This window comes from Cydia amplana, chromosome 1, assembly GCF_948474715.1.
Source record: "Cydia amplana chromosome 1, ilCydAmpl1.1, whole genome shotgun sequence".
NCBI lineage: Eukaryota > Metazoa > Arthropoda > Insecta > Lepidoptera > Tortricidae > Cydia > Cydia amplana.
In genome coordinates this window covers 14547548-14563178 of record NC_086069.1, presented here as the reverse complement: position 1 = coordinate 14563178, position 15631 = coordinate 14547548, and the positions used below count along the sequence as shown (strand labels likewise).

The window sequence follows — 15631 nt, the reverse complement described above, 5'->3', positions numbered from 1 at the left end:
ATTATTATTTGTGTTTTGGTTTGAAAATATGTATTTGAATATATCATGTCAATGCCACCGCAGTCATTTTAAAGTAAGTTCCTAATTCAATGTGGAGGTAACGTTGATATGGTTTTTATTGCAGTTAAGTTTGAAGTGGAATTGAGTTCAGATATGGTTACTCGACATGAAGAAATCCCCATGATTTGGGCAAATTATTTAGCTTTGCTTGAAGAGGCTAAAAAACAACTTGAACTTAATAAGGATAAGTTTAAAGCTGAATTATTAGAAAAAGCTGAGGTAATGCCAATTATAAGTAATCGTTGAATATACTGCATATGAATATGTAGTTAAGTAAAAAAGATTTAACATATAATTATTTTATTGTTTAGGAATTTAAAGAAGCAGCCAAAGAATTTTGTGATACCTTTTACCAATCAGCACCCATTAGTTCAGATATAACTGGTAAAGATGCAATGGCTCAGCTAAAGGCATTTAGGGATCAGTTAAATGCACTTAGAGCACAGGAGCAAGAAATTCGAGATGGTCTTGCCGTATTTAATTTAACGTAAATTTTAATTCTTATCTAATCAAGTGTTTACAACCGACACCTATTTAAAATGTTTAATATCTCCTCATACCTACGAGTTTTTTTACCATGCAACACCTATTCGTTCAGGGCTAGAGTCTGTGCGGAAATAGAAGAGTCGTTGAATGTATTGGGCCCCATACATTCCACGACTCTTCTCTTTCCGCACAGACTCTCTAACTGCGAAAGTCGAAGTTCGCAAATTGCGGGCTTCTTTCTCTGTCACACTTATTACGCCTTCATTGGAGTAAATGAGAAAGATCCCCGCAATTTGCGAATTTCGGTTTTCGCGGTTGACCCCAGAACCATAAATATCGGTAAAGAGCCGTTGAACGAACTTAAATTACAGGAGCGAGATATTAGAGATGGTCTTGCCGTAAATTGTAATTATTATTTAATCGAATTTTAAAACAAAGACAGACATGTGCTTGCAGTTGAACCTCATTGGCGCCCTCAATAAATTTAGACAATTTCGTGTCAAACTGTATCTACGAACATTTTTCTCCATATATTCAAGATTTCAATTTACGCAACGCCTAACCCTTGACACTATTAGTGTTGAGTCGCTCACTCGTGAGGCACCTCATTTGTACCACTCATTTTGTTAATTTGTCGCAGTACATCGTACCGCAAAAATGTCTTACTTCACTCCTCTATTCATTTTACTTGATTCTAAAATTATCTTTCTCCTAAAAGTTCTATTCTTAAACTCCAGAATTGCACTCCAATTAAATGTTACTATTTATTTATTTATAAAGGAAGTGATGAATACATAAATATGTATATACATTAAATATTTTTGTCGCCGTTGGAATTAATGGAATAGTCGACGCTGAAAGTATGCTAGTACCTCACCTCATTTGAAGTAAGACATTGTAACACCTCATTTTAGAAAATGAGGTACTCATACAAACTCATTTTAAATTGATGTCCTACCCATCACTAGACACTATCAATATGTAACTGAACACATGTGTACCTACCTATTCCTGAACTACACACATTCCAATTATTCAACTCAAATTAATCTTGTTGTACACTTCAACAGAACTCCAGTGAACTTGGATCTGCAGAGAATGGAAAAAGAACTAGAAAAGCTTGAGGAAGTTTGGGGTCTAGTTTTTCAATGGGAAGAATCTTGGGAGAAATATAAAACGCAGACTTTCTGGGAAATGGAAACAGATGAAATGGAAGACAATGTTATGTTTCTATTCAGGTACGATAAAGCAATATTTATTCTTTCCTCTACTAAACTATAGGAATTGCAGTACCGACCCATAATAGCTAAAAGTATACCGTAAATGTAATAATTATTTTAAAGGAATTTCAACCGTCTCTCTCGACAACTTAAGGACAAGGGATGGGACATAATAGATACAACGAGAGTCAAAGTAGATGCCTTTAGACGCACATTGCCTCTTATTGGGGACTTGAAGAACCCGTGCATGAGAGAACGGCATTGGGATAGAATTAGGACTTTGATGGCAGTGTGAGTATTCGTAATGAAAACTTTGTATTTATATTACAAAAAATAGAAACGTAGAGCAAAATATCGTAAGTTGTTTCATTTTTATGCTTCATGTCATGTGTAAAAATACCTTGTTTAGTGAATTCGACCAGAACTCGGAAGATTTTAAGCTGGATTTAATAATGAAACTAAATTTTCAAGCATATGCTGACGAAATCGCAGAAATTTCAAAAGCGGCAACAATGGAATTAAACATTGAAAATGGATTAAAAGCGATCCGAGAAATTTGGAAAAATACGACCTATGAGATGGCGCACCATCGCGATGAGATATATAGGATCAAAAATGTTGAAGATGTTATGCAGGTTTGTATATATGATCAAAGACGTATCCATGCCTGATTTTAGATCAGATTTCAAATTTTGCCAGATATCAAAAAAATCCTCGGGCCTCAAAATATCTTTCGTTTAAGATGAACGTTGACGTGGTCCAACGTTCATAGTAATCGTTCAGACACTTAAGCGGGAAGAGGTAACAGACAGGCAGAGTTATTTACTTTCGAATTTATAATATTAGGCAGCAGGGATTGGTTAAAATAGAATAGGCAATTAGGCAGTGATCTCTAAGTTTGAACAAGTGCTAGAAAAGCTGTCATAGATAAGCATATGTGCATGCTTACCCTTGTAGACAAAGTATTCTCTACGTTTGCAGACACAGATGTTACACGTTTACCTTATACTTACTCATATGACTTTAAGTAACTGTTTTTTTCTAAATACATAATACATATAATCACGCCTATTTCCCGGAGGGATAGGCAGATACCACGGATTTCCACTTGCTACGATCCTGACCAGGGATGTTGCGGATGCAGATTTTTTGACATCCGTGGATGCGGATGCGGATATTTAAAGGCTCACAACCGCGGATGCGGATGCGGATGCGGATGTCAAGATTAGGTACTTAGAAAACGTCAAATATTACATTTTAGTATTTTTTTATTTAAAAAATAAACGAAACGTTCAGTATTTGAGCAAAAATATAGGTGCGTTATATTTAATAAACAGTAACTTGGCGACTTTACTGGATCTAGACGATTTCGTTATAGGAAATTACCTAGCACTTACGCCGCCGCTAAGACGTTCCTGTACCGACTTGTTCGACATCCGCATCCGCATAAGCTCCGCATCGAATTTAAGCGGATGTTGAAAATAATGCGGAAGTTCCGCGGTTGCGGATGCGGATGCGGATGTTCGCAACATCCCTGATCCTGACATACCTCTTTCGCTTCCGTTATTTGCATAACATTCCTCATACACGCTCGCCGGTTTAGGGTGCTCTTGACCTGGTCTTTCTTCAGGATTTCTCCGATCTGATCAGAAGAAGTCCGCCGAGGCACAGTACACTAAGAACAGTAGTGAATCTAAGGCCGCTCGGCAAGTTATTTACCTACTCTTGCGTTGGTGCTTAGGGTTGTCACTTTTATTTTTAGTTAAATATTATTTGCGTATTATGAGTATCACTAGGTTTCTATTTATGTAATACTAGCTTTTGCCCGCGACTTCGTCTGCGTGGAGTTAGTAATTTGGGTAGCTTATTTTTACCCAATCTGCTTTTTAACGATTCCCCATACAAACTACCACCCCCTTAAAGGACATTTTTTTAAGATAAAAACTACCCTATGTCCTTCCCCGAGACTCAAACTATCTCCATTCCAAATTTCAACTAAATCGGTTCAGCGGTTATTGATTGCCCATACAAATTTCCTACCCCCTAAGGGGTGAGTTCTGATATAAAAAGTATCCTATGTCCTTCCCCGGGACTCAAAATTCTTCATACCAAATTTCAACTATATCGGTTCAGCGGTTTAAGCGTGAAGAGGTAACAGACAGACAGACAGACACACTTTCGCATTTATAATACTAGCTTTTGCCCGCGACTTCGTCTGGGTGGAATTAGTAATTTGGGTACCATCATTTTTGAACAAATCTGCTTTTTATTACACCCTTCTTTTCACCCCCAAAATGGATGTCTAATTAGTCAAAAATGCGAACTTTCTTTATTTGTAACGAAAGGTCTTTTGAGCCCTTTTTAATTTAAGATATTATTTCCTTTTATTTATTTATTAAATATATAATCACAACACAAGCTTTCTTGAGCTTACCGTGGGGCTTAGTCAATTTGTGTCTAATAATGTCCTATATAATTCTGGAACATTCGAAGCCGTCTCGGGTCTCGGTGGCTAGACATTTCTAGAACAGTCCAGACCATTCGAGAGTATTCGAGAGCATTCCACAGCATTTCTGAACATTCTGGAATGTTATCGAATATTTGAGAACATTCTAGATCATTGTGGAACATTCCAAAATACTTACGAATGTTCTAGAATATTCTGGAACATACGAAGCTTCTCTTGTCGTCTCTTCTCTTCTACCGCCTTACGGGGTGATAAATAATATTCTATATCCTTCCCCGGGACTCAAACTATCTCTATACCAAATTTCATCAAAATCGGTTCTGCGGTTTAAATGTGAAGAGGTAACAGACAGACAGACACACTTTCGCATTTATAATATTAGTATGGATAATGAAATGTTCTATCAATTCATAAATGAGGTATAAATTAAGATAAGACCGGTAAGAGTAGGCAAATGCGAGCGGGCGTGCAGCGTACTCGAAACTCGAATGCGCGCGGTCACAGTCGCAGTACGGCCCACACTGCCGCCACCGTATTCCCCCGTATATTATGCGAATGTGTGCGTGGCAGCGCGTGCGTACACGGCGCCCGGCGCGCACGCACACATTCAAGCCAGCAGCGGCACATTTCTATGAAGATTCACTACTGTTCTTGTACTGTGGCCGAGGTCTACCCCTCCCAACTCCCTCTTTTACTTCTCCCTTATATATTCTCTTTGTCAGCCTTTCACTCATTCTTTCCATGTGTCTAAACAATCTCAACACACCTTTCTCAACTTTTGTCACTACATCTTCGTTCAGTCCACACTTTTCCCTTATCACACTGTCCCTAATTCTATCTTGTAATCTCACACCACACACACTTCTCGACGCTCTCATTTTTACTGCATTCACTTGGCTCTGATGCCTCTTCTACCGTACCCAACTTTCGCTACCATTCATAAGTGGAGGCACCAACACCCCTCTATGCACAGCCAACCGTGCTTTATGCGACACTCACTGGCTGCTCATAAAAGCGTTAAGTGCCCCATTCACGCGATTTCCAGCATTCACTCTCCTTTCAATGCCTTTAAAATCACGCTTATCGTCCCTAGTAAACAAGGTTCCCAGATACACAAACTCGTTCACTTGTTGCCCTCTTTATTCACCAATCAAAATTTCATAGTTAGTCATATTTTCTTCCTTTTCAAATACTATTACTTTCGTCTTGCTTACTTACTTATATTTATTTATTTTATTTTCATTCCTTTCCTTTCAAAAGACCCTTTTTCTAAAATTATCTATTAATTCAATTTGTGCAGTTCTTGGAAGATCATCAAGTCCAGTTGTCTTCAATGAAATCGACCAAATATGTGGAACCATTTATAAAAGAAGTGGATTATTGGGAAAAATCTTTAGGTTACGTAGCAGAGTGTATTGAGGTTGTATATGTACACAGTTGTTTACCATATTGTTTCTTTATAAAATAATATAATATTGTTATATATTTTTGTTAGATATCTTTACAAGTTCAACGGCGTTATCTCTACCTCGAAACTATATTTGGTGGCGAAGATATAAGAAAACAACTTCCAAAAGAAGTAGTTATTTTTGATAACCTTACCGCTGATTGGACAGATATTACTAAAAAGTAAGTCACGATCACAAGACGAGTAAGTCAAAAAATAAAAGATTGGATTCTGTAGTGATACGATTGCCTAGTTTCGTATGCATACTATGCATAAATGGTACAGATCATACTGTTTATATTCATACTGTTATACCTCGGCCAGACAATGCTCATCGCGCTGCTTCTCGCGCTGCCGCGATGTCGCCCGCTCCGGCCACATACTGCCCTACTCGCGCACTTCACTTCGCACACTTATCGCGACGCTCGCTCCATACCAGTCAATGACTCGCCCTTGAGCCAAAAAATCGACAAAATAGAGAGCCATGGGCATGACGAGCGGCATGAGTAGCGCGGCCACATTATACGTATCTGCCTGCCGGCCTTACTTACCTCGCTACTTCCCATGCCATTCGTCGAATATGTGGCCGTGGTATTTAGCGTGCTATCGTTTTGCCTTTCTTTATAAAAATTGTAGAACCATCACCAACGATTCTACATAATTATGCAATGGTTCTAGTTTTTAGTGTAGCAATAGTAATCGTTATGTATAACACTAAATATAGTCTGGAAAATCAATTTGTCAGTAAAATAGACATAAATTTCAAGATTTGTAGTGGAGATCCAATATTTACAACTAAATTTTCAAAATTTGCCGCATTTTAAGGATAATAGATGAATATCATTTTTTTGAAATGCATGGTAGGTATGCATTTCAAAAAATCATATTGTTCGATTAATCTTACAACTACATTTATTATATTATCAATCATGAGTCCATTGTGTTTTGTTTATCTCAATTGAATATTTTTACTACTTTCAATAGTATGTACGCTGGAAAAAACGCAGTAGAAGCATGCCTATTTAAGCCTGCACCATATGTTTACAACAAGCTAAACGGAATGATAGAAAACTTAGATGGAATATTACGGTCCCTTGAGAAGTATTTGGAAACCAAACGACAAATATTTCCAAGATTCTATTTTATATCGAACGATGATTTACTAGAAATTCTCGGAAATTCGAAAAAGCCGCAGTTGATTCAAGTTCATTTAAAAAAACTTTTTGACAATGTTGTTAAGATAAGAATTGACAAGGTAAGTAATGTAAAGGTTATCGTAGATGTTGATGACAAAATTTGACTTTTTGAGCGTGCAGCACCGGTCTGTAGTAGGGTCCAAGGGAGTATCTTGAGTTAATTTCGCCGCTAGGGGCGCCACTGTGGTGTGGGTACGTTTCTTGTGATAATATTTAAATATTCGTTTTTATGTTAAAAACTGTGCAAATTAATGACTGTAGTCAGACAAACCAACCTTGTTCTATATTTGTATGAGAGACCAACCCTTCGCGCTTACAATTTTCTTATTTGCCACCCTTTTTATTGATAATAATTTTATTATGGCTTTTTTTTTTCAAACTTGACGGTGACAGGTGTCATCTCCGTATAATTTATAACCTAAAAACGCCAAATCTCGCAAAATTGTATTGAGATGGCATATGTCAGCGTACCCATCGTGTTTGAAAAATACTTAAATATACAGGGTGCCCAGTAATTAATGGATAACCTTCTAACCACCGACAGGGCACCTTAAGCTGGTCCAGAAAATGCACATATAGATCTGTAAAAGTTTCGTGGTTTTCGAAATAATCGCACTTTTCTAATTTTGGTTCCTTGTTACACTAGACAGAAAAGTTCGATTATCTCAGAAACCATGAAACTTCTACTAGACCTATAAGTGCATTTTCTGTACCAGCCTAAGGTGCTCTGTCGGTGGTTAGAAGGTTATCCACTAATTACTGGGCACGCTGTATAAAGCCTGTGTGGAAAGAGAAGATTCGTCATGGGCGCCGCCAGGATTACTTTCAGGGAGGTGCATATGTGAAATAGAAGCACTCGATGCCGTCATTTAAGTACGTGTCAGTGTTATTGTTTTTGTTATTAACAATACTTAATAACAATGCAGTTCTTTGATGATTAAAATTGGATAACAAAGTCGAATTTGCGGGTTAAAAAAAGGTCGTCTAGAGCGTTATTTGAGCAATTCTCAAAAAGTTTGTACATTTCGATCACATCTTAGATTTCTATAAAAATTGGTATGCTGGTAAAAGTACATGAAGCTGAACAACTTTTCCCAAAATGTCCCAGAAAGTTTCTAAGAAACATTCCTTTTTTGTTACCAGATTTCCTTACACATTTGTTTTTATTCAAACAATAACATAATAATGCTGGCGCAGTCAGGTAATAGTAGTTTATGCAACAGTGATATAATAAGGGTTCTTAAAATTCAAGGGTCGAAGTTACCCCTAAAAAGACCCGAGAATTTTAAGAACCAATTATGAGCTGTTGCATACATTACTTTTTCTATGACAGATGCAGTAAAAAAAAAAAAAAAAAAAAAAAAAAAAAAAAAAAAAAAAAAGTTATTATTAAAAAAAAAGAGTTATTATTTAAAAAAAATGAGTTATTATTTAAAAAAAAAAAGAGTTATTATTGTAAATGAAAACATACCTCTTTCAATCAAGATGATGGGAACTTGTATCTTTAAAAAAAATAAAGCAGTTGTATTATACTCATAAGATGACTGCTAGCAGTCATCTTATGAGCCTATAGACAAATCATTCAAATGACATTGCTTTAGATATCACTGTCAGTCATTTAATTGACACATTTAAGTGCTGGAGTAGAAAAAAAATATATAAGTATTTTGTATTTTTTCCTACGCGTTTTCTTTCCTGCCACCGCTGCCGGCGCCCATGAGAGTCGTGGAATGCATGGGGCCCAATACATTCCACGACTTTTCTCTTTCCAAACAGACTCCATTTTAAACTTGACGTGACGTCATACATGAGTGGCGCTATCTGGTGCGTGAAATTACGTTAGCTCTCATTGGTGTGAAACCACGGATTTAGAGTTAATAAACTGGATCGAGTACATTGACCAAAAAGTGTGTCCACATGAGAAGTCAAACTAGAGCCCTGCATCTCGTTCTAATTAGGGTGACCATAAGACATCTGTATGTGGGATATTAGGATAACATGAAATATATCAGTAGGGTGTGACATTTTCTAAATAAAGTGAAATTTTAAGTAGTCGGGTTTTTTCTTTCATTTGTAGTCGGCCTCTTTAGCACTCACTCATGGTATGTTCATAAAGGTAGGCTTCCCTTTTGTCCACTTCAGCTTTTTTTAAGTGTAAGCGTCATTGAAGATCTGTTTAGCAAATATGACGTTTTTTTTAAAGTTGGTGCCTTTTTTCTATTGACGGAAATGTGTCCTACCTATAAAGAATCGATTGCATATATATAAACAGTTTGACACACCTTTTCCGTAACAAAATATTATGTATAAATGAGAGTCTGTAATGTTTAAGGAGTTAAGCACTTTGGTTTTTAATTTTGGCAATTGAAGGGATGTTTACAAAAACAACATAACTGACTACACTGGTTGACACCTGAAACGATTAACATGTTCTTAAAAAAAATGACAACCGCTCTAATCAGTTATGTTGTTTTTGTAAACATCCCTTCAATTAGGTATTCTATAACAAATCTTAAATTAAACATGCCGAAATAAAGACATACCTATTAAGTTAAACTTACTTTTACATTACCTACGTTAATTATAAGAATTCTGTGAGACCGATTCACAACGTGCCGACATCATAGTCACCCTAATGAGTTTGACAATGTTGTCTTGTATTTTTATAGTAAAATGTAATAATTGTGGCTTTCTTGTGAAACAATATTCCACAATTAGCAATTATTTCACTCCAACAACCTTTAACATAACATTTCTTCACAATTTTTAAGAAATTTCGCATTCACGTGTTTTGAAGAAATGTCATCAAGTTGGGGATACCAATTAATATTTAAAGTTACTACAAATCCTACCATACTAAAATTTAGGTTTTTTTTGCTGTGTATGCGCTTGGTTTAATCAGTTAATAATATTGGCATCATAATTATTTACAAATTACTTAAAATATATCAGAACTGTAATCTGAATATAGCACTAAAATTGTATAAGAAGGTAATTAAATTCAGTAGTTTAATGATATAATTTCTACCACAATGGTATCTTTTTAACATTGGCAACATGTGCGAGTGAGACACAGGGCTCGGGTTTTTCTATCTCAAGTGGACCGTTTTCTCTAGTCTGGTACGAACAACTTTCTGTCTCGGTGATAAAGTTCAAATTAGTATGGCAAAAAAAGTGACAACTCGCTCCAGTTTAAAAAAATTAACTTCATGTGTGAAACTGAACTTTTGGTAGATTTTAGATCATGTTTAGTGCAACACTGAAAATGTCAAGTCATTTGTTATCTGTCATGTGTGACATGTGTCACTGTCAGATGCACGCTGTGCTGTGCTGTGTGCCTGTGCCGTGTTGCGTTGTTGCGTTGCTTACTTGTTTTGGCGTTTACCGCGCTCGAAATAATCTTCGTCTTTTAATTTGAGTGTGCTTACTGTAATAATAACGACACTGAACCATAAAATGCAACAACAAGATATTGAAAAGTTGTACTTTGTACCTTTCAAAGCTGTGGTAAGTACATTCATCTTTTACTTAAAATTATTTTTATTTATCACGGCAAAGTAAATGTTTTAGCTGGATAGATTTTAACGTTTATTTGTTCAAGCATTTAAAATTTAAAAAAACTTTTTGGTTTTGACTTTGTGACGGCCATTCCTGAATAAAATATAACTATTATATATTTTTGTTACATATCTTTACAAGTTCAACGGCATTATCTCTACCTCGAAACTATATTTGCCTCGAAACTATGTTCCTGAATAAATAACTAGCCTACCTCGTTTAGTGTCACACTCACGTCTTACCTAATCACCATACATTGCGTTTATAAAATTTGAGATGTTCCTTTGATTGGTCATGGATCTTTTGTCATCAACTCATCAGATCTGGACTAAGTTTTTTTAGCACTACCTTAAAACTAATTTCAATACCTACCAGTATTTAAACAGTAATTTTTAAGCAGGTAAGCGTGGATTTTAATAACCCATTTGACTTGGTCTGCTTTATTTTAATATGTAGTACTTTTTTATCATTCCAATTTTAATTTCCAGCAAAAAGTGACAAAATTCATTAGAAACTCAACTAAATGGGAAAAGGAAGCATGTCACCGCAGCCTTCTGAATCTCCAGGATGCGCACAATCATTTTCACAAACCCGAGCCAGGGTCTACACTGTTTATGAAAAATGTATTATTCAAATGTGTGAGGTCTGCCATTTATTCTCATAATTGGGATAAGCTCTTATATATCCTTACAAAGAGTACCATTATGGATAATAGAAGACGTATGTATAGTGATGAAACGAATTCTGAAAGGCTAAAATTCTATTTGAAGGTAAGGCAAATTTTCAGCCATTAAATTGCAATCAATCAATATAGGGCTTGAAACTCATATATATACCATCAGCTTAGTAATTTAATTTACTGGTAATGTGCATGCCCAATATTGGGGTTAGAGGGAATTATTGTAGTGAGTCATGGTTAAAACATTTGGATCAATTTTATTGTCAATGTCAATTTAGCTCTCTACTGTCTTATAGTATGTTGATTGTTTCTTATTTTTAAAATGGTTATCAATGTTTAGTATGTGTAAAATAATGGAATAAATTCTCAAACATAATCGTCAATATATTTTCCAGGCCTTCACAATATTGTTGATGAACCACCCGTATGCCAGAGCCCACGGTCTGCTGGATGATTACATGCACATGGTGCTGTCGTGCCGCACACAGGAGAGTAGGCAGGCCATCATGAAGGTGCTTGTCACATTGACGGACACTCTCTATTCTAAAGTGTTGGCAAATAGGAAAAATAGATTGGAGAGAGATTTGGATGGACTGGTTGAACTTATTTAAAAATATTACCACCGTTGTTTGTGATATTTTTCAGCAAAGGGTATCATTTAACTTTGACAATAGGATTAGCCAATTGAAATTTGGAATGATGGGCATTGTCAATTATGATGTTAATTAATGCAATTAAGTGTTCAACTGGAGGCAGCGGAAGGTCGTTAGGTCCAAAGTATACAGCAGACATAAACAACAAGACAGAATATCGATAGATTTATTGTCAATTGTGATATTGTCAATGTTATAAAACAATAAAGTGGGATAACATTTTTTAACGTGTTATTATTTCGTATATTATAAATCACCAACTTAACTTACAGTGGTGTCTTCAGAAGGGATTAACCTTTTCGACGCCGTGTCAAACACAAAAGCTGTCACACTGACGCCACGTGACCGAAGTGTCAAAACTGAAATTGAACTTTATGCATATGCATTATGCACGTAGGTCTATGTTGCTCTGTGGTATGTGACCGATTAATCTGTCTTTGGTGTTGAACCTACGGTGCGGATATATCGGTCATTGGCGTCCAAAACAAACAACATAGACTAAAGTGTGCTCTGGTCTTGTGAGTAATGAATTACGAGGAAATTTTCAATCATAAGTACCAGTACCTAAAGCTTTCTTACCTTATCCACAGTTGACAAACAAGGCATGCGTACATAAAAACTAAATAAGTACTGCCAGCGTGAGTTACGAACTACGCTTGTAGTTGATAACGTGTTTTTTCCGCTTTGTACTGTGCACGTGTGAACAGAGAACCCATCTAGTGGCAGTGGAAATGTTAGTGAAAAAAATTCAAAGTCACTTTGAACATCAGTTCAAACGTTAATCGTTTCCAGAATGCCCTAGGGCTGCCTGTGGCGAAAGCCATGATGTCGGAGGACGGAGAATGCATTGAGTGGAAGTATAACCTGGTGTTGGACGGGCCTGCGGAGATGTGGCTGTTGGGGCTCGAGACTACTATGAGGACCGTGCTGAGAGACGTGAGCTGCTGGCCAGAAGGCGGTCTTCCCACAGGCGCCGCATCCGAACTATCTGGATGCGACGAAGGCGTTTAAGCTAGACAAAGATATACAGGATGGATTTTCTTTTTGGGTCAGTGAGGGCAGCTACCAGATCCCGTGCTGCTACGAGAAAACGGTCTTAGAAGACCTTCCCTCGATTTCAAATTAATGAAGATTGGCTTTTACAGATTTTGGAAAAAACATACAGGGTGCGAGAAATAGGTCATTTTTGACAAACTTTTTTTTTGATGCCAATCGATCCCATTCCTATTGAGGATCAAAAGCTTGTATGGAACCAAAAAAAATTTTCCGACTAGAAAAGCCACAAATCGAGGAAAACTTCTCCCATACAATTTGTATGAAAATTTAAACTTTTATTTTTCACATGCTATTTTAGTATGCCAATCGATTCCATTCCTATCCAGTATCAATTCCTAGGGGTCAACTTACTATAATGTACTAAAAAGCCACAAATTAATAAAAACTTTTTTCATACATTTACTATGGAGAAAACGTGAAATTTAATTCGCATTTTTCTATCTGGCCAATCAGTCCTGTTACATTTAAGGACCATAATACTGTATGAAGACATTGCTGTAGGATTGATGGGCGAGATAGAAAATTGTGAATAAAATTTCACATTTTCTCCATAGTAAATGTATGAAAAAAGTTTTTATTAATTTGTGGCTTTTTAGTACATTATCGTAAGACCCCTAGGAAACTATTGACACTGGATAGGAATGGAATCGATTGGCATACTAAAATAGCATGTGAAAAATAAAAGTTTACATTTTCATACAAATTGTATGGGAGAAGTTTTCCTCGATTTGTGGCTTTTCTAGCCGGAAATTTTTTTTTGGATCCATACAAGCTTTTGATCCTCAATAGGAATGGGATCGATTGGCATCAAAAAAAAAAGTTTGTCAAAAATTACCTTTTTCTCGCACCCTGTATGTTTTTTCCAAAATCTGTAAAAGCCAATCTTCATTAATTTGAAATCGAGGGAAGGTCGTCTAAGACCGTTTTCTCGTAGCAGCACGGGATCTGGTAGCTGCCCTCACTGACCCAAAAAGAAAATCCACCCTGTATAAATGCTTTCTCGCTTGCATACCGTCTTCTGCACCTCGTCCGGTTGTGGTGCCAGTGTGATAATGGCGCTATAAGTACGTAGATTAGCGGCGGGCTCACTTCATATAAGTCGACATTGGAATTATTATGGCTTTTATAGAAGTACGAACTCGTTGGATGCCAACGAAGCGTTGTGTTAAGTACCTACGTGTTGGCTAGGCATGTGTGAAGTGCGTGGCGGGAGACTTAAAAGCGATGATCGTTCTCGACGTGGCAAAAATGTAGACTTCCATGGATTCCATTTATTTTTCATCATATAACTATTGTCGTCACCCATGGCCACCAGGGGGTCACTATAGGTCACTACTGTGCGTATTCGGACTATTCGGCCAAAAAATACTTTTTGTAGTTTTTAGGGTTCCGTACCCAAAGGGTAAAAACGGGACCCTATTACTAAGACTCCGCTGTCCGTCCGTCCGTCCGTCCGTCCGTCTGTCACCAGGCTGTATCTCACGAACCGTGATAGCTAGACAGTTGAAATCTTCACAGATGAAGTATTTCTGTTGCCGCTATAACAACAAATACTAAAAAGAGAATAAAATAAAGATTTAAGTGGGGCTCCTATACAACAAATGTGATTTTTGATCGAAGTTAAGCAACGTCGGGCGGGGTCAGTACTTGGATGGGTGACCGTTTTTTTGCTTGTTTTGCTCTATTTTTTGTTGATGGTGCGGAACCCTCCGTGCGCGAGTCCGACTCGCACTTGGCCGGTTTTTACCCATGTCGGCAACTTCTCAGTTTAGATACTGTGGTTAAAAAAAATACATCTCATTTAAATTTTTCATACAAAACTTGTTGCTATATTTATAAACTAAGGCATCGATATACCTCATGAGTCATGACATTGTACCTATGTGCAAAGTTTTATTACAATCCAACACGTAGTTTAAAAAGGAGAATGAAACTCCGTTTGTATTTGAAGGTGAAAATCGGCCGAGCTTGCTGCGGACTCTTAAACTTAAATACCTATTTGTTGTTTTATAGAATTTAATTTTAACCCGCCTGGCGCTACGTAAATGTAAATACCAGCGAGAACAGTGGATCAATGATTTTCCTGGGCAACTCGGGATCACTTGCAGTAAGGTAACAGGCTTTTACTTAGCTGGCTAGGTACCTACTATCGTCCCAACTAGCGAAACAGTCGTATACTTAAGCATTGATTTACTCAGCCTGTAATCGTATCCGGATGGATATGGGGCCCATGGATATGGGGCCTCACCTCGCCTGCGGGAATCGCAAACGTACGCGGTGCCGATACGCTTGTCGTCAGATTCGGCAATTGGACATAGATTATATGCTATTCCTGCGAGACCGACCGTTGATTTATTCAGTAAAAGTAGGTAAGTAAGTAATGGTGTTCATAACGATTTGTTAATTTAGCAATATTTCGTCAGATTATGTGGACCTCCGACTGCACACGCACCCTCGCGCGATGCGAACTCATGAAGGAGAAAAAACCCATGAAGAAACTACGTAAAAAACAAAATGTTATACTAGCCACACTCCAGGGCATGTCCCGAAAAGAGATTCCGAAAATATTGAGAGCCAAAGTCAATGCGCTGTGTGTTATTGAGATACACTCCAGGGATATGGTTGACAAGATGTATAAGACGGGTAGGTCACATGCTACTCTTCCATCGATCATCGATGATCTGCGAAGGAACTTTATTTATTACTTACACGGTACATAGATACCTAATACAAACGGGTCAACTAGATCATGCGCCACCGATTGATGCAGAGAGAAGTTGTACCCCATATTATTATTTGCTTACGATTT

The 15631-nt window shown here is 37.1% G+C and overlaps 2 protein-coding genes across 4 annotated transcripts in view; both read left to right on the top strand.

Annotated features, from left to right (window-relative positions):
- LOC134648136 (dynein axonemal heavy chain 2) overlaps positions 1-15631 on the top strand; it is a 73490-nt gene that overhangs the window by 17547 nt on the left and 40312 nt on the right. For all 3 annotated transcript variants that reach the window (XM_063502623.1, XM_063502615.1, XM_063502629.1), the window contains exons 20-30: positions 125-279; positions 372-547; positions 1617-1784; positions 1890-2057; positions 2176-2401; positions 5534-5653; positions 5729-5862; positions 6665-6935; positions 12559-12702; positions 14836-14934; positions 15246-15465. In XM_063502623.1, the coding sequence (XP_063358693.1) occupies positions 125-279; positions 372-547; positions 1617-1784; positions 1890-2057; positions 2176-2401; positions 5534-5653; positions 5729-5862; positions 6665-6935; positions 12559-12702; positions 14836-14934; positions 15246-15465 (1881 nt within the window). The remainder of the gene's footprint in view (positions 1-124; positions 280-371; positions 548-1616; positions 1785-1889; positions 2058-2175; positions 2402-5533; positions 5654-5728; positions 5863-6664; positions 6936-12558; positions 12703-14835; positions 14935-15245; positions 15466-15631) is intronic.
- Positions 10232-11780, top strand: LOC134648609 (uncharacterized). The gene is made up of 3 exons (XM_063503095.1): positions 10232-10383; positions 10923-11204; positions 11509-11780. The coding sequence occupies exons 1-3, from the start codon at positions 10333-10335 to the stop codon at positions 11722-11724; spliced, it is 549 nt and encodes a 182-aa protein (XP_063359165.1). The 5' UTR covers positions 10232-10332; the 3' UTR covers positions 11725-11780.